Source organism: Phoenix dactylifera, chromosome 12 (assembly GCF_051530095.1).
Source record: "Phoenix dactylifera cultivar Ajwa chromosome 12, Ajwa_hap1_PhDact_Kaust_v1.1, whole genome shotgun sequence".
Taxonomy (NCBI): Eukaryota; Viridiplantae; Streptophyta; class Magnoliopsida; order Arecales; family Arecaceae; genus Phoenix; species Phoenix dactylifera.
The window spans coordinates 17522375-17549313 of record NC_143201.1 but is presented as its reverse complement, the minus strand read 5'-3'; the positions used below and the strand labels follow the sequence as shown (position 1 = coordinate 17549313).

At 37.1% G+C, this 26939-nt stretch overlaps 1 protein-coding gene and 1 pseudogene across 3 annotated transcripts; both read left to right on the top strand.

Annotated features, from left to right (window-relative positions):
• Positions 1 to 246: 246 nt before the first annotated feature.
• On the top strand, positions 247 to 21944 carry LOC103709385 (GDT1-like protein 4). Of its 2 annotated transcripts, XM_088708701.2 has the most exons (10): positions 432 to 869; positions 959 to 1030; positions 1138 to 1260; positions 1371 to 1469; positions 1617 to 1689; positions 4316 to 4401; positions 8897 to 8980; positions 9268 to 9327; positions 21092 to 21224; positions 21313 to 21944. In XM_088708701.2, exons 1-10 carry the CDS (start codon positions 771 to 773, stop codon positions 21672 to 21674), a joined length of 1191 nt encoding a protein of 396 aa, XP_088564827.2. In that variant the 5' UTR covers positions 432 to 770; the 3' UTR covers positions 21675 to 21944. The 2 variants fall into 2 exon arrangements, with proteins under 2 accessions (XP_008792907.2, XP_088564827.2); XM_008794685.6 differs by lacking the exons at positions 21092 to 21224; positions 21313 to 21944 and adding an exon at positions 13685 to 14080 and having other exon boundaries at positions 247 to 869.
• Positions 15860 to 26512, top strand: LOC103709438 (pentatricopeptide repeat-containing protein At4g13650 pseudogene; annotated as a pseudogene). Its single transcript, XR_015972048.2, has 2 exons — positions 15860 to 19279; positions 23726 to 26512. The product of XR_015972048.2 is annotated as a pentatricopeptide repeat-containing protein At4g13650 pseudogene (transcript).
• The last annotated feature ends 427 nt before the right edge of the window (positions 26513 to 26939 follow it).

Genomic DNA, 26939 nt, shown 5'->3' with positions numbered 1-26939 from the left:
TTTTATGGTCATTTTGTCATATCAAAAATATTTTTTGAGTTTGCCTGTTAAATATATATTAAAATTTTATAATATTTTAAAAATATAGTTATCAAATAATAAATAATTTTTTATAAAGATTATACCTTAAAAAAAGAGGGTCTTACTCGTGTGATTCCGACGCGGATCCTAATGAAACGGCTTTGGTAATAAAAAAAAGTTGGTCAACTTTAGATAAAAGTATGGTGGCGTTCGGCAGCGTGGAACTCAAGTGGACGGCGCGGGGAATGCTCCTCCCCTAAACTCTCCCCCAAGTCCTGGAAACCATCGTGCTTTTAGAACCTCCCATGGCAAATTTTGTCAAATTAACCTCCAAAGTCCAAACGACCTCGCACTCGCACCCGGTTTATAACGTTCTGGGGACATTCTCGGGGAAAGGTAGCATATCTCGGAGGGCTACTCCGCGCGCTTAAAACCAGAGAGAATGGAACCGGGCGCCAAACCGGGGGAGGAGTCGAACGCGGCCGATCGCTCCTCCCATCCTCGAAACTCCCGAGCGAATCCCCATCGCATCTCGAGAAACCCCTCCCCCGCCTCTCTTCCCCTCTTTGGATCTCCCACGCAGATCTGATCGCGTTCCCTTTGTCTCGATTCGAGATTTTGCCCGATTTCGAGCGAAAAGATTCATTATTTTTTGATCTAGCTCTCGTAGATTTGGATTTCTTTCCTCTCCTTCGGTTTTGGTTTTGGTTTTGGTTTGGATCTGGAGCTAGGGTTTGAGGTCCAGCGCCATGGATCAGCCCATCATGAGCTCTAGATGTAGAATGCCTCGGCTTGCTCTTCTCCTCCTTCTTGTCTCCATTTCTGCCTCTGGATTCGTTTTAACTCAGGTAATCTTTTAATCTTCTTGTTCTTGTCTTTTAATTGGCTTTTTAAATAGATATGCTATGGATTTCATCTATTTCTTTTGAACTATTAGGAATTGGAGATGGAGAATGGGGGCGAGAACAGGTCAGCCGACACGGTCAGATCCTTGGATCGCCGGACAAAAGTGAGGAGACTTTTGCTTCTTTCTATTCTGCAGTCGTTTCTTGAAAATTTGCAAGAATTATTGCTTATTTTCTATATTAAAATCTTTTGTTGTAATTTATGTGGCAGATGTTTCTGCACTCATTTGAGAAGGATGCCACGAGTGGGGAAGGTGTTACTTCATTGGAGGAAACAGGATTGGGGCTTTTTGATGCCTTCTTTGCTAGCTTGTCTATGATCATCGTCAGTGAGGTGGGGACCGACATTTTGATCTTTCCACCAGTCTTTCGATGCTTAGAATTGATATATAAATTGTATTGATAGTCATCGTTTTTTTGAGAGTTTTTAATGCATGTATTTAGATCGGAGACGAGACATTCATAATTGCTGCTCTTATGGCAATGCGCCATCCGAGAACAATTGTTCTGTCGGGTGCACTTACTGCCCTTATTGTGATGACAGTAAGCTCTGTTCCATTTGTTACAGCTCTACCTTTTCATTTTTACATCTATTTTTTAAGCAAAAGTTCTTTGCTCCATGGCTTATTAACATTTCTGACTTCTACCCTCCATTTGTTTCATACATTTTTCCTTAATATTTATTTTTAGGTTCTATCAACTGGACTTGGTAGAATAGTTCCCAACTTGATATCAAGAAAGCATACAAATAGTGCAGCTACAGGTAATATATTGCATACCAGTTCATCAAATTGTACTTTAAACTATTTTTGTTGAAGCTGAATAATTTCTCATTGTAATTTTATTGGTTCCAAACATAAAGCTTACAAGTTTTATAGCAATTAATCTATTTAACCTTTCGTTTTCCTCTCTCTTGAGTCTTGAGATAGCATATGCATGTTGTACAAATGTTGAAATATTGACAGATTGGTCAGTCCTCCTCTATATCGCGAAAATTTAATGCCATGTTACATTAGATTACAACAATGAATAAACAGTTCAATGAAAGTTTTTAGACACTTGTGATCAATTTGCAATGCTACGTGCTTAGACTTGACCCTTGACCACTTGCAGAAGAATGACTTAATAGATCCTTTAAGAAGACATTCCAAATTTTTTGCCAAGTGTTGCTGCTTCAGGCTAATGCAAGCATGACGCTCCATTTTGGAGTGCCAAAATGTTTCAGGCTATGCTATGTCATCCCCACAACTTTGCATTCTACCAATCTTAAAAATTGAATCATCTTGGGCATGTTGAAACTGACTAACCAATACAGTCATCTTGGCTTGTGGATGTATGCCACTACTATCAGAAAACAATTTTTTAAAACATATATACTTACTTCTTCCAATATTTGATAAACAAATAATTAATGCAATTTAATTTTTGGAAAGTATCAAAATATATTCGGATTCAAGACAACGAGTGAGGAGTTTGAATCCACGACCAAGAGAAAACCCTTAAGTGACATAAAATCCGGAGAATTCACAATCCCTTAATGAGGGAAAAAGAATATGTTGAAGATCATTTTAAAACTGAAACATAGGGCAATTTCGAATCATTATTTAATCTAACAAATGCCACATCAACTGTTGTCTTTTCCTATCTAGAATAGTCTCATCTTATATCTTTTCAAAATTGTTAAAAATAGAATTTGTGATTATTACTGGTGCATGACCTATATTGTCAAAGGCAACTACCCCCTTCTCTCTCATTCTCGTTGTTGATGAAAAGTGGGAGTAGGCCATCTCTAATAACAAGACATGCATTCCAAAGTCTGAGAACCTGGAGTTCATTTCAGTTGTGCTAAAAAGGCCTAGGATTCACGTTACAAATTCCAATGCTCATGTTAATATTGATAAAAATGAAAAATAGTCGATAATATGAATATTAAATGTCATTTTAGAGTATGTTTTATGGTTTAAAATTTCTACATTCATCATTTTAGTGGTTTAATATTGAAGTAATAAAAAGTTGTAACTTTTTGAAAAATTGATAAAAAAATGTTTCACATGATTTTGGAGAGTAGTATACTATTTTACTCTTTGAAGTTAAACTAATTCATTGCATTTCAAACATGAATGAGATTCACCTTGAAGATAGTTGATCTTGTATCAAAAAACATTTATTTTTCATTTCAGTTTCTGATAATACAATACTTCATATCATTTAAAGTCTTACAAATCTCGATCTTGAGCAATTACTTCATATCCTTTTAGTATAATTTCCTTCTGTATACCAATAAATTTGTCAATTTTGGCAAGAAAGTCTAACATGACCATGGGTTTTGGATTGCTTTGGATCAAAGCTGTTTCAATTGTGGATTCCCGATTGAAACTTAAATCCATGGTGATAGCCTAGTTAGCAGCTCAACTCTATCCAAAGATATGCAAGAGGCCCTTCATGCACTAAGGGAGAATCTTAGCTCATGTATGCATCTATGTAGTATATTTGTCAAACTTTCCTCCTTTTTCTCTTAATGGCACATGTTCTGTCTCTTACTGGAATCCCTTCACTAGAGGTAATGACTTCATGGCCCTAATTTCCAGCCTATAAGATTTGCCCCTGAATACCCAAAACATATGAAAAAGAAGGAAAACTTCTAGTACTTGTACTCATTTTGAATAACTGGATTTATCTACAAGTAGCTGCCTCTTCATTTATGCATAAAAAATGATGTAAGTATGTGAGTGGGAGCGGATGCAGGTAACGTTAGTGACCCAAAAAAGCTTGATCCCATGGACTTGCTTTTGTTTTGTCAATCTTGCACATGGCATCCAGGTACTATCCATCATAGTTCATCCCCCTCCATTTGTTCAAAATGTCGATAATAGAGACCATACCATGTGGCTCCTTCCCATCAGTGGTAGTTGAACACTTAGCACAGGTGTAAATGTCCAGATATCCCCAAGTGTTAAAGACAACAAATCCTGGAATATGGACGCAGCATAAATATATAATACATATTTGTGTACTTATATATGTACATGTGCGTAAACAGACACATGCATATATATAGAGGGATAGAGAGTTTCAGCATGTCCTGAACAAATTTTGATTTCAGGTTTCCCTTACTTTGTAGTAATCCTGAAGTATGCAGATCTATTTCTAAGAAAAATACACTTATTGAGCATTTACACATCACGTCTCTTACTCGTGGCTGTATAGAATTTGGATGGGTCATATATTTTGAATAGTTGAGCAAGCACATAATTCATGCTGTCACAAGCATGATCCCATTAAAAGTACTGCTTGATGATCTTTTCTGTTTTATGGGGTTTTTCATAGACTTAAAACACCTTAGTTATTTTTCCTGACTTATTTTTCTTTTTTTCCTTGTTTTCATGTAGTGCTTTATGCGTTCTTTGGGCTACGTTTGCTATATATTGCTTGGAGATCAGATTCGAAAGCATCGCAGAAGAAGGAAATGGAAGAAGTATGTCATATTTGCTTCTTATCAAATGTATATATGCTAAGTTATAATATATACTCTTTTCTGCTAACTTTTTTCCTTTTTTTGTGTAATCGGCTTGTTCTTAAATTATATGAAATCTAATGCCCTGGTCAAAAAGGATGCAAATGCTTTATAGTGCTTTCTTTTTAAAGATTTTCCATAATACTTGGAAATATGTTTTGCACTAGAATGTTACTACAAATATGCATTTTCCTGATAATATCGATTCTTCATGATTTTTATATGCATAGTCCATGAGGCACGCTGACGTATTATGGTCCTCTAAATGGCATATTACATCTTATAAATAAATGTATTTCATTTGACATGGAAAATGAGTTAGATGGGAACAGTCATACACAAATCACATATTCAATAAAAGGGTTCTTTGCATGCATGCGCTTATAAATATTTGAAATTATGTGTATACCCTTGCAAATTTACTATTTATATGTATACCTTTATAGTTATTTCTTTTTGCATGTATACCCTTATATACTATTTCTTTTTACATGTATATACTTGCAATTTCTTTCTGTGAAAATAGAAATACTCTGCTTGATATTGTGAAGCTCCGTCACAGCTTGTTGTGAATTTGGAGAGCAATGAAAATAGAAAGAGGATCAAAGAAAAACTGATTAATGGGGGAATAAGAGAAGAAGATGCAGAGAGAAGATAAAAGAGAAGAAAGAGAGTAGATGAATAATGATAGAAGAGATGTGGGGGAAAGAGGGCCTTAGGCCTTCTACTCATAATAACTCACGTACAAGACCAACATTTACAACCCTCAGCCTGCCACAAAAGCCTTATTATAGAATAACTAGTCTTCTTTTGCACCCTAACTAGGAATCTCTAAATAGAAAATAATTCTCAGAAAAAATCAGTGATTGATTCCCTCCAGTTGGCCACCTTTTCAATTCCAATTAGGGATGGCAATTTATGATCCGACCTGTCAACCCAACCCGCTTAAAGCAGGTTTTGGTTTGACATAAATGGGTTTGGGTTGTAAATAGGTCAACCCGTCTAAACCTATTTATTGAATAGATTTGTTTCTGGTTAAACTTTTGACCCATTTTAACCCGTTTATTAATTTGGGCTGGGATATGATCTGATATGTTTAACCAGTTTAAAACTTGTTTAACCTATTTGAAACCTGCTTAACCTATTTTTGACCTTTTTAACCCAACCTGCTTAACCTGTTTAAATCCATTTAACCCGTTAAAAATCCATCTAACCTGTTTAACCTATTTAATAAATGGGTTATGTAGGTCGCGTTACCTATTTAATAAATAAGTCAGATTCAAATTTGAAATTTTGACCTATTTAATAAATAGGTTGGGTTTGGGTTGATAAATTTTTGACCTGATCCGCATTGAACCCGATCCGTATATAATCTGACCGATCCGATTGCCACCCCTAATTCCGATAGGGCTCCTTTTCTATTCCAATTAGGGATGGCAATTTATGATTTGATCCGTCAACCGGACCCGCTTAAAGCAGGTTTCAGTTTGACATAAATGGGTTTGGGTCATATATAGGTCAACCCTTCTAAACCTGTTTATTGAATAGGTTGGTTTCAGGTTTAAACCTTTGACCCATTTTAACCCGCTTATTAATTGGCCTGGGTTATGATCTGATCCGTTTAAGTAGTTTAAAACTTGTTTAATCTTTTGGAAACCTGCTTAACCTATTTCTGACATCTTTAACTCGACGTGCTTAACCTGTTTAACCTGTTTAAATTCATTTAACCTGTTAAAAATCCGTCTAACCTATTTAACCTATTTAATAAATGGGTTATGTGGGTCTTGTTGGGTTACCTATTTAATAAATAGGTCATATTCAGATTTGAAATTTTGATATGTTTCATAAATAGGCCAGGTTTGTGTTGATGAATTTTTGACATGATCTGCATCTAACCCAACCCGTATATAATCTGACTGATCTGATTGCCACCCCTAATTCTGATAGGACTCCTAAATTGGGAAATCAAACAGCAACTAAATCTTGTACTTTTGGTTTGACTGATAACTTAATAACTTCTCACTTTGGGTCTGATTAGGATGCATAAAAGGAAAGTAAACTTCCATCTATTGGGCACGCCAACTTGTAGTTCTTTGAGTGTCCATTCCAGCTGAATAGAAGCCTTACAATGTGGGAAAGGCAATCTGAAAATAACCTTACAAAATCTGAATACATGTCTTTAAGCTCAAAATATTAAGATCCACAGTATCCCTTTTGGTTGGCCTTAGCTGCTCCATAATCTTAATGAAAAGTGTAGATTCAAAATTTAAGATGTGCTGATAGTGAGTCCTGTAATGGATTTCATACTTCTACTTTTACTGTAAGCAGGAAATTGATTCCAATAGAAATTAACATTTGAAGCTTATAAAAGGAAGCCATATATCAAAAAATTTCTGTTCTTATATTAAAGAAAAATCACTTTTAAAAAATTAATAAAGAAGAAAATTTTCTTCTTTATGCTTTTTCTGGGCAATTTCTCTAGCCATTTCATCTGTTCTTCATTTTGTTCATTTCTTCGTTTGACCAAAGATTTTTAGCCATTCAAATAAAAATAATTGGTTGCTCATTTGTTCCTTATTTATGCTTCTTCTTTTGTGTTGCTTTGCCCTTTTCACATTATAACTCAGTTTTAAGTTTGAATACATGGTCTCCTATCAACCAACTTACAGAAGATTTGGCTCTTTCCTTCTTCCTTCTTTTTGGCTTCTCTTGTTCTATCGCTTTAGCTCAGTTTTTTTAGGGCACTCAACTTTGAGTGTAAATAAAGATCTACGAATGATAATAGGGGATCTGAAAGGTATGCGGTTTCAGACCTGTTGAATATCATCATGCCTTAGCAGGGCAAACAATACCACAGCTTGTCAGAATTGAGTGACAATGTCCTTTGCTATCATTTTGACCTTACCATCAAGATTTTTTGTTTTTCTAATTCCTATCTCAAGCATCCAAGTAGTTGCATGATCGTGAATAACTGCAGCTAATAGGGTTGACAATATATGACCTGACTTGCCAACTCAACTTGCAAATGACTCGAGGTACAAGGATTTAGGTTTGGAGAAAATGAGTCTAGGTTGTAAATGCCTAAACAGGTGAACCTGACTAAACCCTTATTAAATGAGTTTAGTTTCAGGTTTAGAATTTTGACCCGTCTAACATTCTTCAACCCACCTAATAATTGGATTGGGTTGATGCAGTCATGACTTGACATGTTAAAGACATGTTAACTGGTTTAAAATATTTAAAATCCATTTAACCCCTTCAACCCATCTAACTTGATCCAAGTTGTTTATTAAGCAGGTCTGGTTGGGTTACATGTTGAATAAAAAAGTCAGGGTTGGCCCATTTAATAAACAGGTTGGGTTTGGGTTAACAGGTATCCAACCGGACATGTATTTTGACCTGACCGTTATCTAATCCAACCTGACCCCTTGCCATCCCTACAGCTATTCATCTTATGTTTCATGAATCAAAATTTTTCTCAGCATCAACTTGTAGTGATCTATCAATCATAAATTCTTGTTTGATCACTATAATAGACATACACATAATATATGTTTATGTGGTTACAAAATTGAAAAGTTTTGTCTGTCTATTGATCTGTATGTCTGCCTTCAGATTTACTATTATAAATGGACATATTCACAATCCACCTTGCAAGACTTGAAGCCTAATCTTATACAGGAAACATGATGAGCAAATTGTATATTCACACTACTGTCATCGCCTAAATGCCTGGACTAATTTAAACATTTTGAAGGTTTTTACCTATGCATCAACTGGTCACAAATTAAAGAATTTATAATGTCAAGATGAAACAATCTACCTATAACTTTGGTCCTGTACATGTTTTAAGAATTCTAGGTCATGGTCAACAGCATGAGTTGGTGATCCATATGCTCCAAAATATGTTTTAGCACCCTGTCTATACTGTTGCTGCCCATTTTATCTGCCTGATGCACATATAAAAAACCTGTACTACATTTGTTTTCTGGTTTACATATTTGGATGCAGTAAAACATAACTAGTGGAGTGGATCCTTAATCTAGATGGTCTGTCATGTATTTTTAAAAAATTAAGCAATCAAAGTTCTTATGATTTAAATAAAAGGATATCTCAGGTACTTATCCAATTGTTCATTGTACCATGAAGTTGCTTCATGGATCAATAATGTGACAGAAACTTTTTTGAGGTTCAACAGGAGCAATGATAAAGAAACATTATTTGTGTGAAAGAACCTTAAATGCTGATCGATATAATAATGCAATCCTTTTTGCTTATGAGTCTAATGCTTCGAAACTGTTTGCTACTGTTCTAGAAGCTTATATAGATTCTATCTTCTGCTTTTATTAATTTATGGAAATGTTCAAGTAATAAATAAACTTGATGATTGCAATTATTGAATAATTTATGAAACCTTTCCAGATGCATGAATTTCTATCGCCAAATTTATATGCAGGTTGAAGAAAAGCTTGAGGGAGGACAAGGGAAAACAACATTTCGCCGCTTCTTTTCAAGATTTTGTACACCTATTTTCTTAGAGGTATTTTTTTGTTTTCTTGAGGGATAAAATGGATGCTTTAGATTTGTCTTAAGTTTGTTTTATTCTCTGTTTGACCAATAAAAAGATGTTTGTTCTGAATATTTTCAGTTATAATGTTTGCAATTTTTCTCCTTGCTCTTGTAAATATTCATTCTCGGTGCTATTAACATTAGCAAGTCTAACTTGGTTGATGATTCTTTTGTATTACACCTCACTAGTAGACTTTTACAGATGACAACATTTTTCTACATTGTGTTTGATGTAACTATCTTATTTTTCATGTGTAGTCATTTATTTTGACCTTCTTAGCTGAGTGGGGCGATCGTAGCCAGATAGCAACTATTGCGGTAAGCTTTTATCATTCTTCAAGATCAGTTTCTCGTGGTTCATAATACCAGCAAAAATTTAAATATTGGACTTCATTGCGATAACTAGGCCATCATTAATTATAGAGGTCAGTTGATCCATGGGTATCCTTATTGTGTTTATTGTTGCTGCATTGTTTTGGGATTGTTGTACGTGAGATCTTTTCTAAGAAATAAGAAATTTGGTGCTTCAAAAAAGAAAGGACATTACCCTGTTATGGTCCCAACAATTTGGGGTCTTAGGAGGGGTAAGCTGAGAACAGACCTAACCTTTGTTTTTTTTCCCTTTTCGCACATGAGAGCTTTTTTGAGAAACAAGAAATTTTGTACTTCAACCTAAAATATTTCTGTTAATCTGTGCCACTATAAATTGAATATTATATTTCTTAATTTATCATTTGCCAAGATTTGGGCTTCTTTTTGTTTTGTTACATATTACTTTCTGTTGTGCAAATTTGCTTGTAATGTGGGAAGAAGTTGGTTAATTATGTCGTTGGTGCATATGAGTGTCTTTTATTGAATGAATTTTTTTTTCATGTAGAACATAGAGTGAAGCAACAAAAACATGCTCATTCCATTTATTTATTTTGCATATACCATTACAATTCATGCTTCCCAATTGGGCGCTTCTTTTATATTCTTACATTGCTGGAATGTGCATTATACGATCCTTTTATTCTGAAGTGCAGACTAGTCTGCTTTGCAAAACATCATCCTTTGAGAATGATAGGCTTCAACGCATGGCTGAAATTTATTCCAAAAAGACACTGATTCGCGTACCCAGAAAAAGGGGTATATTCAGACAAATTGCCTTTTTGCTTGAGATGATTGTGTTCTAAAGGAACTTGTTCGGGCTTATTTCAAACCAAATAAAAAACGTACCGAAACTACCCAAAACCAGTTGACACCAGCCACTTGACTGTATATTGTAGACTATGTTGTTTCATGAATGTTTGGATCCTTGGTGGAGTTATGAGTTTAAAAACAAAAATTATGATTTGCTCCAAGATTTGCATTTCAATATACATTGTGGAACCAAAAAATGAAACTAGACCTTTTTCATATGCTAATGGGTTTACAATACCGTTCCTATAATTGCTTTAGAGCTTTGCCAAACTAAGATTTAACAATTAGGTCATTTTGCTGCAACAAAGAGCTGCACTTGTTCCTTAGTGCTGAAATCTTCTACCTGGAGTAGAACACCTGCTTCGGACTCTTCCTGCAATCTTGAATTGGCACCCACTTCCCAGGCACTACCTTGCTAAAAGTGGCTCTAAAATATCTGCTTTCCTGCACCAGCAGCCGCTCCCAATTTTATCAACTGAGGCTTGGACTTCCAAGATGCAATAGTGCAAATGATGAAGGAACCTGTTTTATGGGAATGCCTCCAAATTGCAAGCCTCATTCCTAGCTAGAAAGAAACATTGGGTGCATGGGATGGGTGCTAAACTCAAGTGTTAGTGTAAAGAATTGGTAAGTTCACAGGTGAGATTGCATATAAAAACTTAGAACTAAGTTTGAAAGTTTAACATGCTGGATGCAACAAATTGGTAATGCCAAAAAATATTTGATAAACATGGAAAGAAAGTTTTTCTGATTCCTTTTTATCAATCAGACAGACAAATTGTGAGAAAATAAATCCCTTCCTATCTTTGGTGCAATCATGTGTTGAGTTCACCAACACAGCTAACTATTAAGAATGCCCAATCAAATAAAACAAGTGAAAGCAATGAAATCTGTTGAACATTGATAATCCATGCTGAAGTATAATATCCTTTAATAATGATAGACTTGAGCAAAGGTAATCTAGAGTGTATCTTAATAAAACAAAGATCAACATAACTAGGATCACTAGAACGATTACAATAGAGGACCACTAGAACGATTACTATAGAGGGCCTTCAGCTTTTCCTCTGGAGCTCGTCTCATATGGGCTAGGATATTGGTTTTAGGATAATACTCAAAATTCTTTGTTGCCACCTTTCTATTAATGATTTGGTTGAAAAATGTAATCTGTTGTTTTATGCCCCTTACTAACCTTGTTCATGGGTTAATATAGTACAGCAGATTGGTTGCTTTATTGGATGTAAGATGCATGGGCTGTCATCCTTTTTAGAAAATTGATATGATGGCCTGTTTGGGTGGATACTCTGATGATTCTTAGCTTCTTTTACATATTACCAGATACTGTATTTCTTTTGAAATATGTATTCTTTTGTTTTGTTGTTAGAAGTGCCATCTTAAAACTCATGTGATGCATGGTTCAAGTTATAATAAAGAACAATAATCTACAAAATGGTAGAAGTTGGAAAACTGAAACAAGGTGCAAAGACAAAAGAGAATCTTGATTAATAAAAATCAGAGACCCTGAATCAAGAAATAACTGTTGGATTCCAGTTTCCTTAGCAACTAGCTGCAATTGCAACTGGTTCAGATGGGCAATACACTGCAGCTTGCCTTCTACTTGCCACTTGCAATCAGTCGCTGTTGTATTTACCGTTAACAATATCTTGCATCCATGGATCTATCAATTAGTGACACCACTAAAATTTTATTTTCATGTTTGCAAACACTAATGTGCTGACAAAAATGTTCTCTCCCATGTGCTTATGAACACAAAGTTGCAAATCTGTTCTTTGAAGTCTTTGCAAATGCAATGGTTCTCAATCTCATTCTTCGATAAATGAATTTCAATGGAGATGGTTGAGGAGGGGAAGATGCCTGTGAATAGGAAAGGATGATGCATGGAGGGAGAAATTAATGGAGATTTAAGAGAAGTACATTAATGGGAGACTAATTGGAGATTTAAGAGTACTCCATTCAGCCAATTTTATAGGTTTTATCTTCTGTCTGATGCCTTTCGAGACGATCCATCAAATCCTTGATTCAAATCCGATCAAATAACATCCTTAGCACTGTGATATTTTTTACATCTATCTATCCAATACTCAATCATGGGTTCATGTTTGCCACTCAAATACTCAGTTGCATCTGTGATAGAAGATGGGATCACAGCTCCACAGCTATATTCTACTCTAGAGATCTGCCTGGAATATAGAATGAAGAAGGGAAGTGCAAGCAAGCTCCAACTCTAAACATTTATATCAAGACACCCATTTGCATGAGATAGAGGGATTGGCTTGAGAAATAAAAAATATAGTGGATGTCCACATGTGATAAGAGTTGGATAGAGTGGGAGCCTGAGAGTGACGGTGATGTTGGGATTCTCACGTTGTGGGTCTGAGACTCGAGTCATGGGAAGGAGGAAGGAGTGTGGGGAGTCAAGTTTCTCTCCTCTAAGGGGAAAAAAGAGAGGATGGAGTCATGGAAGAGTGATCGGCATACACTAAGCTAAAGTTTTGGGTAGCTGGTTACATAGTACTAAACAAGGAATGAAAGGATAAGCTTTACTGTGGTATCTTTAGCTTGAGATAGCAAAGGCCATGTCATCTTTTTCCATCTTGACCCAGCTCGATGCTTTTATTACTTTTCAGTAATCCCTTCTATAACTTGCTGCACTCTACTAGTATCTGTGTGGCTGAATTCGAAGGCCTCACTGCTGAACTCCTTTCAGATTGGAATATGACTTTTTCAATGTTCTAGTTACAACATGGATAACAGTTGCAGGAAAGCTCAAAATCTTGGAAATGTTAAGCTGGAAATGATAAATTCTTAAACTCAAGGGAAATTATGGAAATTTATGTCAGAAGCACATGGAAAATTGACACAGTATACAATTCCACTGTTTTTAATCATCTATTTCGAGAGGTTTCCATCAATATTTAGGGGAAACCAAATTTTGTATACAGCTTTTCAGGGAAGAGTTTTTTAAGGAGGGAAACATTTCATCCTGGTAACCATAGTTTGTTATGACCAGAGTTTTCCATTTTGATGGGAAGGACTAGTATTGTTCTGGAATAGTCTCCCGCATGGCCGAATAAGTTTAGGTACCACAAAAACATTTCTGAAAGATTTTATATCCTGTGTCCAAGACTTTGTAACTTCCTCCTGTCTGAGAAATCAATAGTTTGTCATGTGAGTAAATTTAGTTGACAATAAAGAGAGAGATGCTTGGAGTGACCCAATCTGTTAGGCTCATCGCTGTGGTCCAGTAGAGCTCTTGCCCATGGCATGTTATGCCTACTGATATCCGTTCCTTTATGCAAATTCAAGGGTCTATTAGCTTTTGTAGAATTGTCTTCTGTCCCACTGTTTGTGTTGATAACAGCAAAGTTTGCAAGTGTTGACAGTATACTGTGATTTCAATAATTCAGCAGTTAAAAAAAGAATTCAAAATTTTTGTTCAAAGTGGTAGATACTTATATTTTGATTCATGCAGCTGGCAACCCACAAGAATGCAATTGGTGTTGCTGTGGGAGCAACAATAGGACACACTATATGTACATCGTTTGCAGTAGTTGGAGGGAGCATGCTGGCATCCAAGATTTCGCAAGGCACAGTTGCCACTATTGGTGGCTTTCTTTTCCTTGGGTTTTCCTTGTCATCATACTTCTATCCACCATTGTGATTGTAGATGTTAATGCTAATTCATTTGGAGTCTGTTCGTTCCAACTCTATCTCAATTTTTGTTGTTATTTGTGTCGTCCATTCTTATAACAAGCAAATCAGGCGAGTTCCACTAGTTCGGTCAATTGTTTGTGCTGTATGATGTATACTAGCTAAATATATGTTTCTCAAAAAAATAGCTAAATACAATATTCTATTGGTTTTTTTATTTCTTCAGTTCATTTAAGAGAGGACTCTGTGTATAGCAGGTAAAAGATAATATAGTTGGTTATGTCTCTGTATTTATTTGAAATTCAACTTTGGTCTTGGACCTGTTCACGGGTTAGACAGTCTGCCCGGCCTGCTCGAGCCTGAAGAGTAACCCATCTAATAAATGGGCTGAGCTTGGCTTGGGGAATAAAGCCTGGCCTGAGCACAGACCAATCTGATTTTTTAAAATTTTGCTTGTTTTATGTGTTTGTAAACTTTATTTGACAATTGTTGCCCATATGTTAACTTAATGGGATAATAAACACCTGATACGTTGTTGACAATATTTAATTATTCATATTTAGTATTTTTAAAATATGTTAAGTTTTTTTAGCCTTTTTAATATTTTTTAAAAAATAAAAAATGCTTGTGAAGTTCCAGGCTCTATAGAAGCCTGAAGTCTGAGTAAGTGCCGGGCTCGGGCCTACAAGATAGGCCCGAAGGCTAGGCTAGGTCAGGTCCGGGGTCTAAAAATTGTGTTGACCGTTTGGGAAGGTCCGGCCCAAACGTGGCATGTTCGGCCCATAAATAGGTCTACTTGTCCTGATGCAGTTCAAAATTCAAGTCTAGGCCTGCTTTGCGTTTCAACGATACAATGTGCAGTAGGATCAGTATTATTTCCCATTCTAATGGTTTCCATAACATTGCGTGGAAGCTTATTTGAAGGAATTAATTGTATGGAAGGGAGTGATGGGCCATGAATAGGACAACCAGAAAAAAAAAGAGCATTCAACTTGTTTGATGTAGAACATTATTTACCCCTCCTTTTTTTTCCCAATCCTTTTACGTAGATGTTTTAATAAACTGTGGCAAGCACGTATTGGTATTGACGTGGTGAATCAAGTATATGGTACAAAACCTACTCTATGCCTTTAAATTTGGTCAAGAAAAGTTCCCTTCTCCTTTGCTGAGGAAAGTCGAGAAAGGTTCTTACTTCTAGCTATATGCTGAAGTCTAAAGAAAACAAGTAAATGGGCGTCATGGTCAAGAAAGGTACCCTTTTCTTTTGCCAAGGAAAGCCAAGAAAGGTTCTTACTTCTAGCTACATGCTGAAGTCTAAAGGAAACGAGTAAAACCTGAGCTACAAGCTGCAGCCTATTGGGGGCCTTGAATCACGGGGTCCCACGAATGTCCTCTACCAGTAGCTATTATTCTTCATGTGACGATGCTTAGATTTGGCGTTTGTTTGGTCAAGATCAGAGATCATGCAAGCAGCCAGCAGCAGCTGTCTTGATAGTGATTTGTATCTTTTCTTTGATATTAATGATTGCCCACACGACCAAGAAATTCAGTAAAATTTGCCTCATTTGTGCTATCATCCATAGATTTTTTTTTTTATAAAACACACACACACACACACATATATATATAATATTATTTAAAATAATAAAAGAAAATCCAAGCTCTCTACCGAGAGTTGCATCAGACCTATCCAAACTTCCAAGGCTGGTATGCAGAAGCGTCTTCCATGTCTCCTACCACTGGGGTCCGACCGGCTTTCACGTGATGCTTCTCTTCCATCACCGAAGGTTGCGAGAGTTGTTCTTTTCTGTGACACCTGTCATTACATTATTATTACGCTAAAGAAATTATCACCTTTTTATATTGGGCGATGCCATGACAAAATGCTACTTGATCACGGGTTCGAGCGACACCGATACGTCCAGGATGTCCACCAAAACAGTCACTGATCATTAAATTTCGATTAATTGTTATTTACCCTTTTATCTCTAATGAAGTTTGTTTGGAGATTTTTAGTGATTGTTATGATGGTCATTATATTTTTTTTGAAAATTTTAAAAAAATGAAAATAGTAGTCCTAATTGCTCGAGCCACTGTTTGCCAAATAAAAATATTTTCTCCAATTGCAAAAGGATTTGTTGAGAAACATTATTTTGTTTAAATAAACTATAACATTGTTAAACATTAGTCATCACTATAGAATAGAAAAAAGACACCGGCCACTACTTGAACTTAACTGTTGTATCATCTGTTTTACTATATAACGCAAAAGATTTTGTTTCCAACCACGTTTGACTAACTCGAAGCATTTTACTTGATGGGTAACAATTATGAAGCAAATCAAAGAAAGGTGTCTGTGTCTCCTCTTTTTTGTTTACATTACAATTTCCACACCTATAGATGCTCCTCTCTTATACATATGTCTTCTTGGTCAAAAAAGATTTATATTATTTTATATAAGCAACGAAAAAAAAAAATTTAATCAGATCTTTAAGTAAGCTAGTAGCACCATCCATGATTCTTATCATCTACATTGCATCCCTTATGCCTAGCAGCAAATGCTCCACCTCTTATATAGGTTATATACGTTATAAGTGCTGAAGACTTGCATAAGTAGCAAAAATCCTTCAACATTGTTACAACAATCACTTGAACCTTATGTGATCCAGATCTCTAGCTAGATCCTTGCTACCCTTCATATCTGATACCTTATTTATTTTATTTTTGTTCTTTATTGGAGGCATGTAACCACCTTCAATAATAGTAGTAGCTCATACTTCGAAGGGCTAATTGAGTCTCGAGAAATTTCGGATGCCACCGTAGAAGAGATACGGGTAGCAATCGGATCGAATCAGGTTGGATACAGGGTTAAAGTAAAAAATTTCATTAACTTATTTAATGAATAGATATAGACCTGATTTGTTTATAATCTAAATTTATTTATGTCCAATCCAAACTTTGGTTAAAGCGGATTGGATCATAAATTGCTACCGTTAGGAGGGGGGCAGTCGTAAATTCCACCAACGGTTTAAATTTCCCGCGCTCTTCGTCCATCGGAATGCTCTCTCTACTGTCCCTTCGACACCAATTGATCGCTCTCCAACCAAAAGTTTACCCTCCCTCCATAAAGATGCACCTCCCCTCGTCCACCCCACCAATTCTCCCGACCCACCTCTTCTTTCTCCAATGGAGAACCCTCGGAGAGCTTTCATCAATTTGCTTAAAGGTTTCTCTAGAACCACGACAACCCTCTCCCGAGTCGAGCTTCTCCATTCCAGAGCAATCAAGGCAGGCTTGGCTCGAGATGGGCAGGTGGACGCTGGTCTTCTCAATCTTTATGTCAAGTGCAGCCGCTTGGACACTGCGCACAAGTTGTTCGGGGAAATTTACAAAAGAGATGTGTCCACATGGACTATTCCAATCTCGGGTTTCTCTTGAAATGAAGAGTACGAAATGGGGCTAATAATTTTCATGCACATGCTAACTGATGGGATTTTGGTGAACTGCTCTACTTTGGCTGGCGTCTTGAAGGGTTGCGTGGGCTTTAATCATCTCAAATGGGTAAGGGAATCCATGGATGAATTATAAGGAATGCGGTTCGATTGGATGTCGTGTTGCGGAATTTCATTCTTGACTTCTATGCGGAAGGTGGTGCCCTGGAATATGTGGAGAGAGTTTTCGGACAAGAGGGAGACTGTGTCATGGAATATTGTGATTGGTGATCATTTACAGAATGGAGATATCAATGGATCGATGGAAATGTTTTAAGTTGTCACCCCTTTGTGATGTCTCAAGTTGGAAACAATCATTACTGGGAAAATGCAAAATGGGTTGAATATGACTGCCCTGCAACTTCTCTATCACATGGTGGAGATTGGGCCTAAGTTTAATCAGTTCAGTTTCTCTACGGCATTGGTAGTAGCTGGTACATTAGCTCTGCTGGAAATAGGAAGGAAGCTTCATGACCAAATAGTTTATTAGCACGTATCATTTATTAGGAATGCACTCATAGATATGTACGGCAAGTGTGGCGAAATTGAAGCTTCACTGATCATTTTTAATGTTTTGTCTCAGTGTAATGATGGTCTAATGGCAAAAACTGTTTTGTGGAGTGCTAGGATTTCTGGGTATGTGCAAAATGGGACGGGTGAAGAAGCTCTGGAGCTCTTCCTCGCAGGATGTTTCACTAAGAAGTCAAGGTGGACCAATTCACTCTTACAAGCATCATTGCAGCTTGTTCTGATGCTGGAATCTTAGAACAAGGCAAGAAGGTGCATGCATGCATTGAAAAGCTAGGCCATGAATTTGACACCATTTTGGCATCGGTTATCACTGACATGTATGCGAAATGTGGTAGCTTGGAGGATGCCTGCAAAAGTTTTAACATCTTTTATAGTCCAAATGTTGTGTTGTGGACTTCAATAATAGGCTCCTATGCTTTGCATGGGCAGGGGAAGGAGGCCATTCAGCTTTTTGAAAGGATGCTGAAAGATAAGATAATGCAATATGAGATAACCTTTGTGGGTGTTTTGTCAGCATGTAGCCACGGTGGTTTGTTTGAAGAAGGCTACGAGTATTTCAGATCAATGCAAGAAGATCATGGCGTAGTTCCAGATATCAAGAATACGCTTGTATGGTTGATCTCCTTTGTCGAGCTGCTTTACTTGAGAAGGAAAAGGACTTTACCCTTGAAGACAATATCAGCCATCATATTGTTGTCTGGAGAGCATTGTTATCAGCTTGTCTTCACAACAATAGTGAAATTGCAACATGGGCTTCTGAACGAAGGGTTCAGCTTGAACATTGTGATGCTGGATCTGACATTTTACTGTCAAAAATACATGCCATCAAAAGGAAATGGGGGCAGGCTTCCAAGTTGAGGAGCTTGATGTGAGAGAGAGGAGCCAGGAAACAACCAGGTTGATCTTGGAATTCAGTTAAAGAACAAGGTTCGCAAATTTGTTGTGGGGGATAGGTCCCATCCCCAAATGGATGAGCTATATTCGTACTTGGAGAGCTTAATTGTGAGACTAAAGCAATTAAGTTATTCAAGTAGAACGGACTTGGTTCTCTATGATGTGGAAGAAGAACAAAAGGAATCAGCTCTAAATTACCATAGTGAGAAGCTTGCTATTGCTTATGGGATCATTAGCACTGCTGGTGGATCACCTCTAAAAGTCATGAAGATTCTGCGTATTTGTGTAGACTGTCATAAGGCTATCAAATATATTAGTCAAGCCACCGGTAGGTAGATTATTATTGGAGATACACACCTGTTTCGCCATTTTATGGCAAATGCTCATGCAGGGACTACTGGTGAATGAAGCTCAAGTGTGTGATACCTGGCAGACCTTGCCATTAAGATGTTCAAAGTTTTGATCTTATAGTGGACTGACCTCTTTAAACCGAAATAAAGGTATGTGCTCTTAAAACCACCATAATTTGATGGAACACCTAATGGAGTACTAAATTATTTGTTCGATTCAATTCAAATTTTCATTTTATATGCTTTTGGGCAATGCGGTGTTTGCACCTTGAGTCACAGTTAATGGCTGTTTCAATCTAAAATCCAATGCATTTATTGCCGATACTATTTAGAATAATTATGATTATCTTTCAGTAGTGCAAATCATTTTTGTAACTTTTTCAGCATTGCTCTTGACATCTGTCTCTGTTGGTTCTGTCTAGTTGGCGGAGGATTTTATTTTTTTATTGTTTCTTCTGCTAAATGTTTTCCTGGATTTCAAGTAATCTTTCACCATCAAAGTTTGCTTAATAACTTGGATCATTTGTAAAGTCCATTAGACCCACTTTGAAGAAAAGGAAATCTCACCTAGTGTGCGTATATTGAAACACATGTCATACTAATTCACTGCATTATCCATTCAAATGTCCTGCTTGCCTCTTCTACATGATTATTACAGTTACCTTTTACATAGTACTTTAAGCCATATTTCTTGAACAAATTATATATACAGGGAAAAGGTCTGTAAGAAGTAGTTGGGACTTGGAAGAACTCTGAAATACAACAGAAGTAATACCCCAATCAATTGAGCGGCACACAGTCAGATGCCGTTTTTGACTATGGCCCAATTAAAGTGATAAGCTGTGATGATTTGAAGTCTTTATATAACCTCAACTTCTACTTATTCCTGCCTCAATCATGGATCATTCAAACACCCATTTTCCTTGGAAAGAGAGGCTCCAGTGAGGCTTGAGAAGCGGTTTCAACATTGTGCTTCGGAGTCGTAATATAAAAGCTTCACTTGGCGTCAACCGTGGGAATAATTTGTCAAGCGTAATGAGGTGGTGGTAAAGGAGAATTGCAGTCCATGGAAGCAAGCTAAGATCTTGAGAGCAACTGTGTTGTTCATTCCTTTGAAGGACTGCAACAGGTGCCTTCACTAGACTTGTGAGGGGGATTTCTCATGCCGTCAATACTTTTTCCAGTAAGATAGCTATCATCAACTAAGTGTCATTGCCCATCTGTTATTCCTCATGAAACCAACCATTCTTTTTCTGGAAGCTTTTTGAGCGAATGGTTTTATCTCAAGCCAATAGGAATGTAAAAGCTTTCTTCTGACCCTTAATATACTTTATCTCCAGGCAGAAGAATAACTGCAAAATATATATGATTTTGTACCAACTAACCTAGCAAGTAAGAACCATTTAACCCTCTATGAAAGCGGCAAATCTTTAGGTTCCTGTTCCATAGTTGTGGTATCTTGTTGTACTTGTTGAGATCTGTCTACTATATTAGTATTTTAAATTGCTTGTACTTTACTCTTAGACTTATCTTAAGTTCCTAATTTAGGAGTAGTTGTAAGCTTGGAAAAGCAGAGATAGATCTTAATATGATGGCTTGGTGTTGAAGGGAGGTAAAAAATAGAAGATCCTCCATGATAAGGAGCAGCAGTAGAAGGTTCTCAAAACAAACAAAAAGCAGTTGGTGGGCTCAGAGTGCCCTACAAATTGGACCTGCAATCGGCAAGAAGTAGGTACCAGAGCCAACCAACCCAAACCACTCCATAATATCCCCCTCCTGTCTGCCTTCCTCTCACCAAACTAAGGTTACTCATATGTGAAATCATTCAGTCTTGGTAACAAAGCCAAGACCAACTGATATAACAATTCCACTTGCACTTCATTTCTTTCATGCCATAACCACCCTGCTCTCTCTTTCCCTCCTATCTTGCACTGCACCCCTTCCCTCTGTTCCATTAATGAGGCAATGAGGGACCGGCGTATGGAGAGGTTTGTCGTCCTTCCATTCTCGGTGGGCTGCGTTTCTCAGTCAAGCGTCGCAGTTTGCGAAAACCAGCCGAAGAAAGCACAACGAGAGCCAACTCCACCACGGCCATGTAACATTCTTCTTTCTTAGTTCTTATTGTGATGTCTAGTAGAGGTATTTATCAGGTCTGCTCCCTTATCTGTTTGTTCTTTTGGAAGGTGGAGAAGGCGAAAGCCGATCCGGTGGGAAGACGAAGGGCTCATTCGGGCTTCTCCCACTTCCTAGGCCTAACATCTCTGCAGGGTTTCAAAAGCTGGTCAAGAGCTTCAAGAGCTTATCTCAGTTGCTTGTAATCTTCAAGGAGGATGATGAGGAGATGGAGATGGAGATTGGATTCCCAACTGATGTGAAGCATGTGGCCCATATAGGATGGGATGGATTGAACAATGTTAGCAGCATGAAGAGCTGGGATAAAGCTCAAGATTTCCTCTCTATACCCTCCCTTTCATTGAGGCAGTTTGAGCTGGCCATGGCAGCCCAGACTGGTGCTCCTCCACCCCATGGTCCCCTTGGGGAGTGACCATGGTGAGGTGCAGCTTCCCTGTTTTTCTCTGGTTCTTGTTGTTCCTAGCTATGTTTTGGTGGCTGTGATAAGAGGTGCATGTGAACTTGTATAGCTTGTTTTGATATGGACTCTTTAGCATTTTCTAGTTCCTGTAGACATGTGAGAGCTTGGTTTGTTCCCAGAGTACAAGAAGAACAATGTTAGGGCTTGTGACCACAAGGTGGTAACCTTCGGTGGTGGGAATTTCATGTCACCTCGAAGGAGCAGCATCTTTTTCGGAGTTCACATGATTTGACAGCCTACCAAAACTTCTCCAACTTTTTTTTTTTATCATTTTAGCCCACGTCTAAAATAAGATGGCCAATCTTGTTTGTATTCAAACCTAAAACTTTTGTCCTTTGTCCTAAGAGAATCTAGTCGAGGTACTGATGGATTTTGGGGGATTTTTCATGAGTTTTCCAGATCTTTTTAAGAATTATTTGAAGAGCTAAAAAATGGTGTGTTGTATTCTGCCTGAACACCAAATCAGGGGAAAAGCTTCAAAACTTTTGAAGAAGCTCTCCCTTTAGTCCCCACATCTAAATCTTGAAGCAAACATAATAAAGAACATAGGAGTGTATTGAATCTGCCATGTCAGCATCTTTTCAAAGCTTAAATTATAAATATTAAAGAATAAAGCAGAGATATTATGAAGAATAAAGAATCGATGAGGGTCTTATAGAATCGTTCTAAGAAACCCTCCATTTCTTCTTCTCCTCTGATTCCCTGGCGGCAAACTCCAACCGCCATTCCCAAGTCGAGTCGACATGTATGAGAAATTTAAGGGATAATTAACGTATTTTAGATAAAAAGAAAATGTATTCTCAGCGTCAAATTTGAGAGAAGGGATCAAGAAAAAAGAATATTTTCTTATTTCAGAACTCTCATATTTACATGCAGTATAGATAAAGGTTTCAAGTGGTGGAGTGGGGCAAAGAAATTTGTTCATCCTCATGTTAGGTTTGTGTTGTGACACTTTGATTTCCATAACATATATTGAATCTTTCAAAAAAAATTATCGATGCCTGTGGATCAATAGTGAGCACAATTTTGCGTTGTTTCGAAGTGGGTTATGGCATTGAGCCTGTTCAGACTTTCTTGCGTAAGTTTGTAGGATCATGAAAATGTTCCTTTGGAAGGAATCAAGAAAAAGAACCTTAGGTAACATATCGATGCATTGCTTTTTGGTGGTCTGGTAGATGATTTAGGTGTGTTCGACTCTCTAAGTACTCAGTTGCTAGAGTATCATGATAGAAGTTGATGGTGACGAACTGCATATCTTACTACTTGTGATGGTCTCTCAGGATGTTTTAGGCTCATTAATTCATGATAAAGTTGCGTGTCATCCTACTGACTTCATTTATGATAGAAGTAGACTATAATCAATTGCATTTTTCATCTTCTTTTCTTTGCTTTCATTTTATGAGATGTTTTGTAATTTCAAGTGAAACTTCAGATACGTCTGGTTTTAAATGTCATTGGCTTTGCTGCTTTCTTGTGGGTCTAAAGGATGGCCAAGATGGGTTTTGCTTGATGTCTCCGGCTTTTTCATTTTTCTATATAATTAAATTGCATGTAAATTCAAAAATTTGGTTTAGAGTATATGCTACTAATCATCTGAGTCTACGTACGTAAGTATAGCTTTTTCCACTCTCTTTAGTACTGATTCATTTAATTCGAGAATCTGCCCAATTTCCTTGCGTAACTTGGGCTAAATGGATAAAAGGAAAAGCTGATTGCATGCCATCTAAAATGATATTGGATTATTTTTTTTGAGTGGAAAAAATGATATTAGAGTTAACAACATTTCAAGGCCTTGACACCCAGTCCTCTGCTTGACTGCCATTTCATGCTTACACAGGCTTGTTCCGTGCACAATTTCGCCTGTTTTATACATGGTTACGCATTGTGGGATCATTTACTTGTTACTTTTTATAAATGTAATGTCTTGTAACTACTTGATCAAATTAAATGGTTCTATTCTATAGTTGTTTTGAGAGAGAATCCATCTTGGTATAATTATCCAGGTCGAGACTGTTGTAGATGCACCAAATCCAACCCAGGGGCTTGCCAAAGACATGGACATATATAGACTAAATTTAAGATAATATGATTGAAGGAGTCTTGCCTCATATATGTTTGCTCTTCTAATGGTCGGTTTCAAGCAGCTCCACCTGCAAAACAATTTTTCTCCAGCACTGGCCATCACTGACATTGAAGACGGAGTAATACATAGAGTACGAACTGAAAAATTATCATAACACTTGCTTTATAATCTATAAGAGTTCTTGGCTTGAATGGTGACAACAATCCTCGCAGAGAGCATCAGGCCGATCAAAGTCCAGCGACGGAGAAGCTGTTGGTACAAAACTTTGGATGCAGCAAAGTAGAAAGGCATGTCCGGACACCTCTCTTCTGTTGAAGTTTTAATAAAAAAAAAAATTAAATTTTCTTATCCTTCCAAATTTTAGTTATTTTAAATATTTTAAAATATGTTTTTTTTATGAGATGCCTTTTTTTCAGAAGAGCCATGACTCTTGAAAAGAGAATGTTAGTTTTCAAAAAAATATTATATTTCCGAAACATGACGTATCGTGTCTCTTCGATCTTCTGGATAGATTCTATAAATAGACTCCTCCAAGATTAATTCAAAAACAAACCAATCTCTTTTTTTTCTTACTGGTATTTTGTCTCATTGTTTTTCCACCCTTTAACATTCTGGTTTTTATTTTTTTTAAATTTTTTGGACATTTGAAGAAGTTGATCGGGTCAAGCCTCCATAGCGATTGTGCTCGTTAGAGAAGAATCGGACTAAGCCAAGTTATTGTACCTTAAGGACCAGATCGCGGCAGACTCGCACATAGAACGCAAATCATATTTTTAGGGTAGTGTATATCACACGCCTCAATCCAAATAAATTTTTTTTCAATCTTCTAATTTTATTTTAATAAATTATTTTTTTATAATACTTATATAAAATAAAGAGTATAATAGTTTCTAGACAAAATATTACTAATAACTTCCTCACTTTTAGTCCATTGACAGCTTCAGCGAATCTGATACCCGCTCTGAAGTTTGCCGTCACCGTCCAGACCAAGAACTCAAATAGGTTGTATGTCAAATCGTCACGACAGCTTTGTCGGTGGCCCTTCTTGTCCTCTAGGCTGGTGCAAATCGTCCACTCCAAGATCTCCTCCTTCGACAGTAGAGCCTGGCTTCAAATAGAGAGAAAGAGGAGTCCTTGAGTAGCTGCAGGAAAGTTTTGGTAGGGACTAGGGAGTCCTTCAACACCAGGGCCGCTTCTATTGCTTATTGCATCTAGCTTATCAGGAATACTTACATTTTAAGGGCAGCACTCCTAGCACAAAAAAAAAAAAAAAAAAAAAAGGGCAGCAGACAGACGAGGATTGCCCTGAAGAGAATATTGTTGCAGGCTGCTGAGGTTATCCTCCTTCTGGGGCCGGAGAGACTGAGGTAGTGTAACAATTCAGGACCTCATCCAAAATGATTATCCGGAAAGTATTATTTGAATTTCTTAATCTTATATAAGTATTTAGGATCTACCTAGTAAATAACCGATATGGGATTAAATACACGCCCGCACAGATTCTCACATACTCCCCCATTCAAACCCTGACGTCCTCGTCAGACTAAGAGTTCAAATCTATTTAAATCTATTCACAAATACCATGATCGGTCCGTGGTCAGTCGCAATGGATCTATACTGCAGTATCTTTTAGTCTACATAGATTATGGATCGGGTCTGCTCTGATACCATTTGTAACAACTTAGAATCTCACCCAAAATGGCTAGCCTGAAGATATTATTTGGTTTCCTTAATTCTGTATAAATATCCAAGATCTACCTAGAAAATAACCGATGTGGAACTAAACACACGCCCGCACGGCTCCTCACAATAATTAATATATTTCTTTAGATAAATAGAAATGGTGTTCTTGATATAAAAAAGAAAAACTCCACCCTTGGCGCCATGATGTTTGGCTCAAAGATACGTGTAACAACCCAGGATGCTTATTCTGGAGAGAGAGAGAGAGAAAGAGTGTGTGTGTGACTATCAGAATTTCATCAAAAAAAAACTAGCTTGAAAGTAAGTTGGATTCTTTGGCCCTGTACAAATACCCAATATCTATCTAGTACATAGCTGATGTGGGACTAAATACATATCTATATAGATTCTCGTTGAGTGAGTGAGAGAGAGAGAGAGGGAGGAGGTATTTGATGCAACAGATCATCGGGAAAGAAATGGGTGAACAGGACAAAACAACAAGGAAAATTATTCAGAAACATAAACTTGCTTCATAAACATCCGGCATATGGAATTGTCTTCTATGATAATATTATTGATAAGATAGAGCATCATCTGTAATGCTTGGTAGTTGATCAAAGCTCAAATCAACTCTTGAACAAATTTAACTCTGTTATCTCTCTCTTTTATCTTCTCTCCAATGTACATTGTGCATGTCTAGCGGCAGATAGAACTTTGTCCGACTGGTTTTCTCTAAAATCATCTTCTGTATTTGTCAACATGCAATGATCTGAATTCTATGATTTGCTGCTTGCGATTTCGTGTTTTTACCAATTGGTCAAATTAGAAAAGATGCACAAACCATCAACTGCTTATAATTGATGATCTCCCCTTCATCAAACATTCAGGACCAAAATGGAATACTTTTTTTCCCCCCTTTTTTCTGTCTTTTGGTACAACATAAACAATTTTTTTTCATTCAGGACAAAATGAGAGGATATACATTTTCTTTTTTCTCTTCACTATAAGAACTTGATTTTTCATCATTCAGAATAAAAACTTAATAAGAGGATAGACAACTAGCTTGCAAATGTTTTTTTTTGCTCCATTCAGCATAAAACTTAAGGAGAGCACTAACAATTTTTTTTTTCCAAGAGAAAAAAAAACATCCACATCCAGATCAAAACTTAAATAGAGGATAAAAGTAGGACAAAAAGTCTTTTTGCCTTTTTTTTTTTGTTTTTGGTGTACACAAATGACCGAAATGCAGGAAAGAAGACCCATTTTTTCCCTACAAATTACTGGTATACAGCAAGAGGAGACATTTGAAATGAATAAATTCATCAACCTTAGTAACTGTTGCTGGAAATTGGACCCGGGGGCAGTCCTCGGTCGAGGAGAGGGAGCGGCGATGAGTTCTCACGGCGGGGCGGCGGTCCGTCGGCGAAGCGGCGATCCGTCAGTTGGCGGCGTCC

Coding starts and splice junctions, on each gene's coding strand:
- LOC103709385 (XM_088708701.2), top strand. CDS start 771: ATGGATCAGCCCATCATGAGCTCTAGATGTAGAATGCCTCGGCTTGCT. Junction 1,470..1,616: donor CTGCCCTTATTGTGATGACA/GTAAGCTCTGTT, acceptor ATTTATTTTTAG/GTTCTATCAACTGGACTTGG. Junction 8,981..9,267: donor GTACACCTATTTTCTTAGAG/GTATTTTTTTGT, acceptor TTTCATGTGTAG/TCATTTATTTTGACCTTCTT.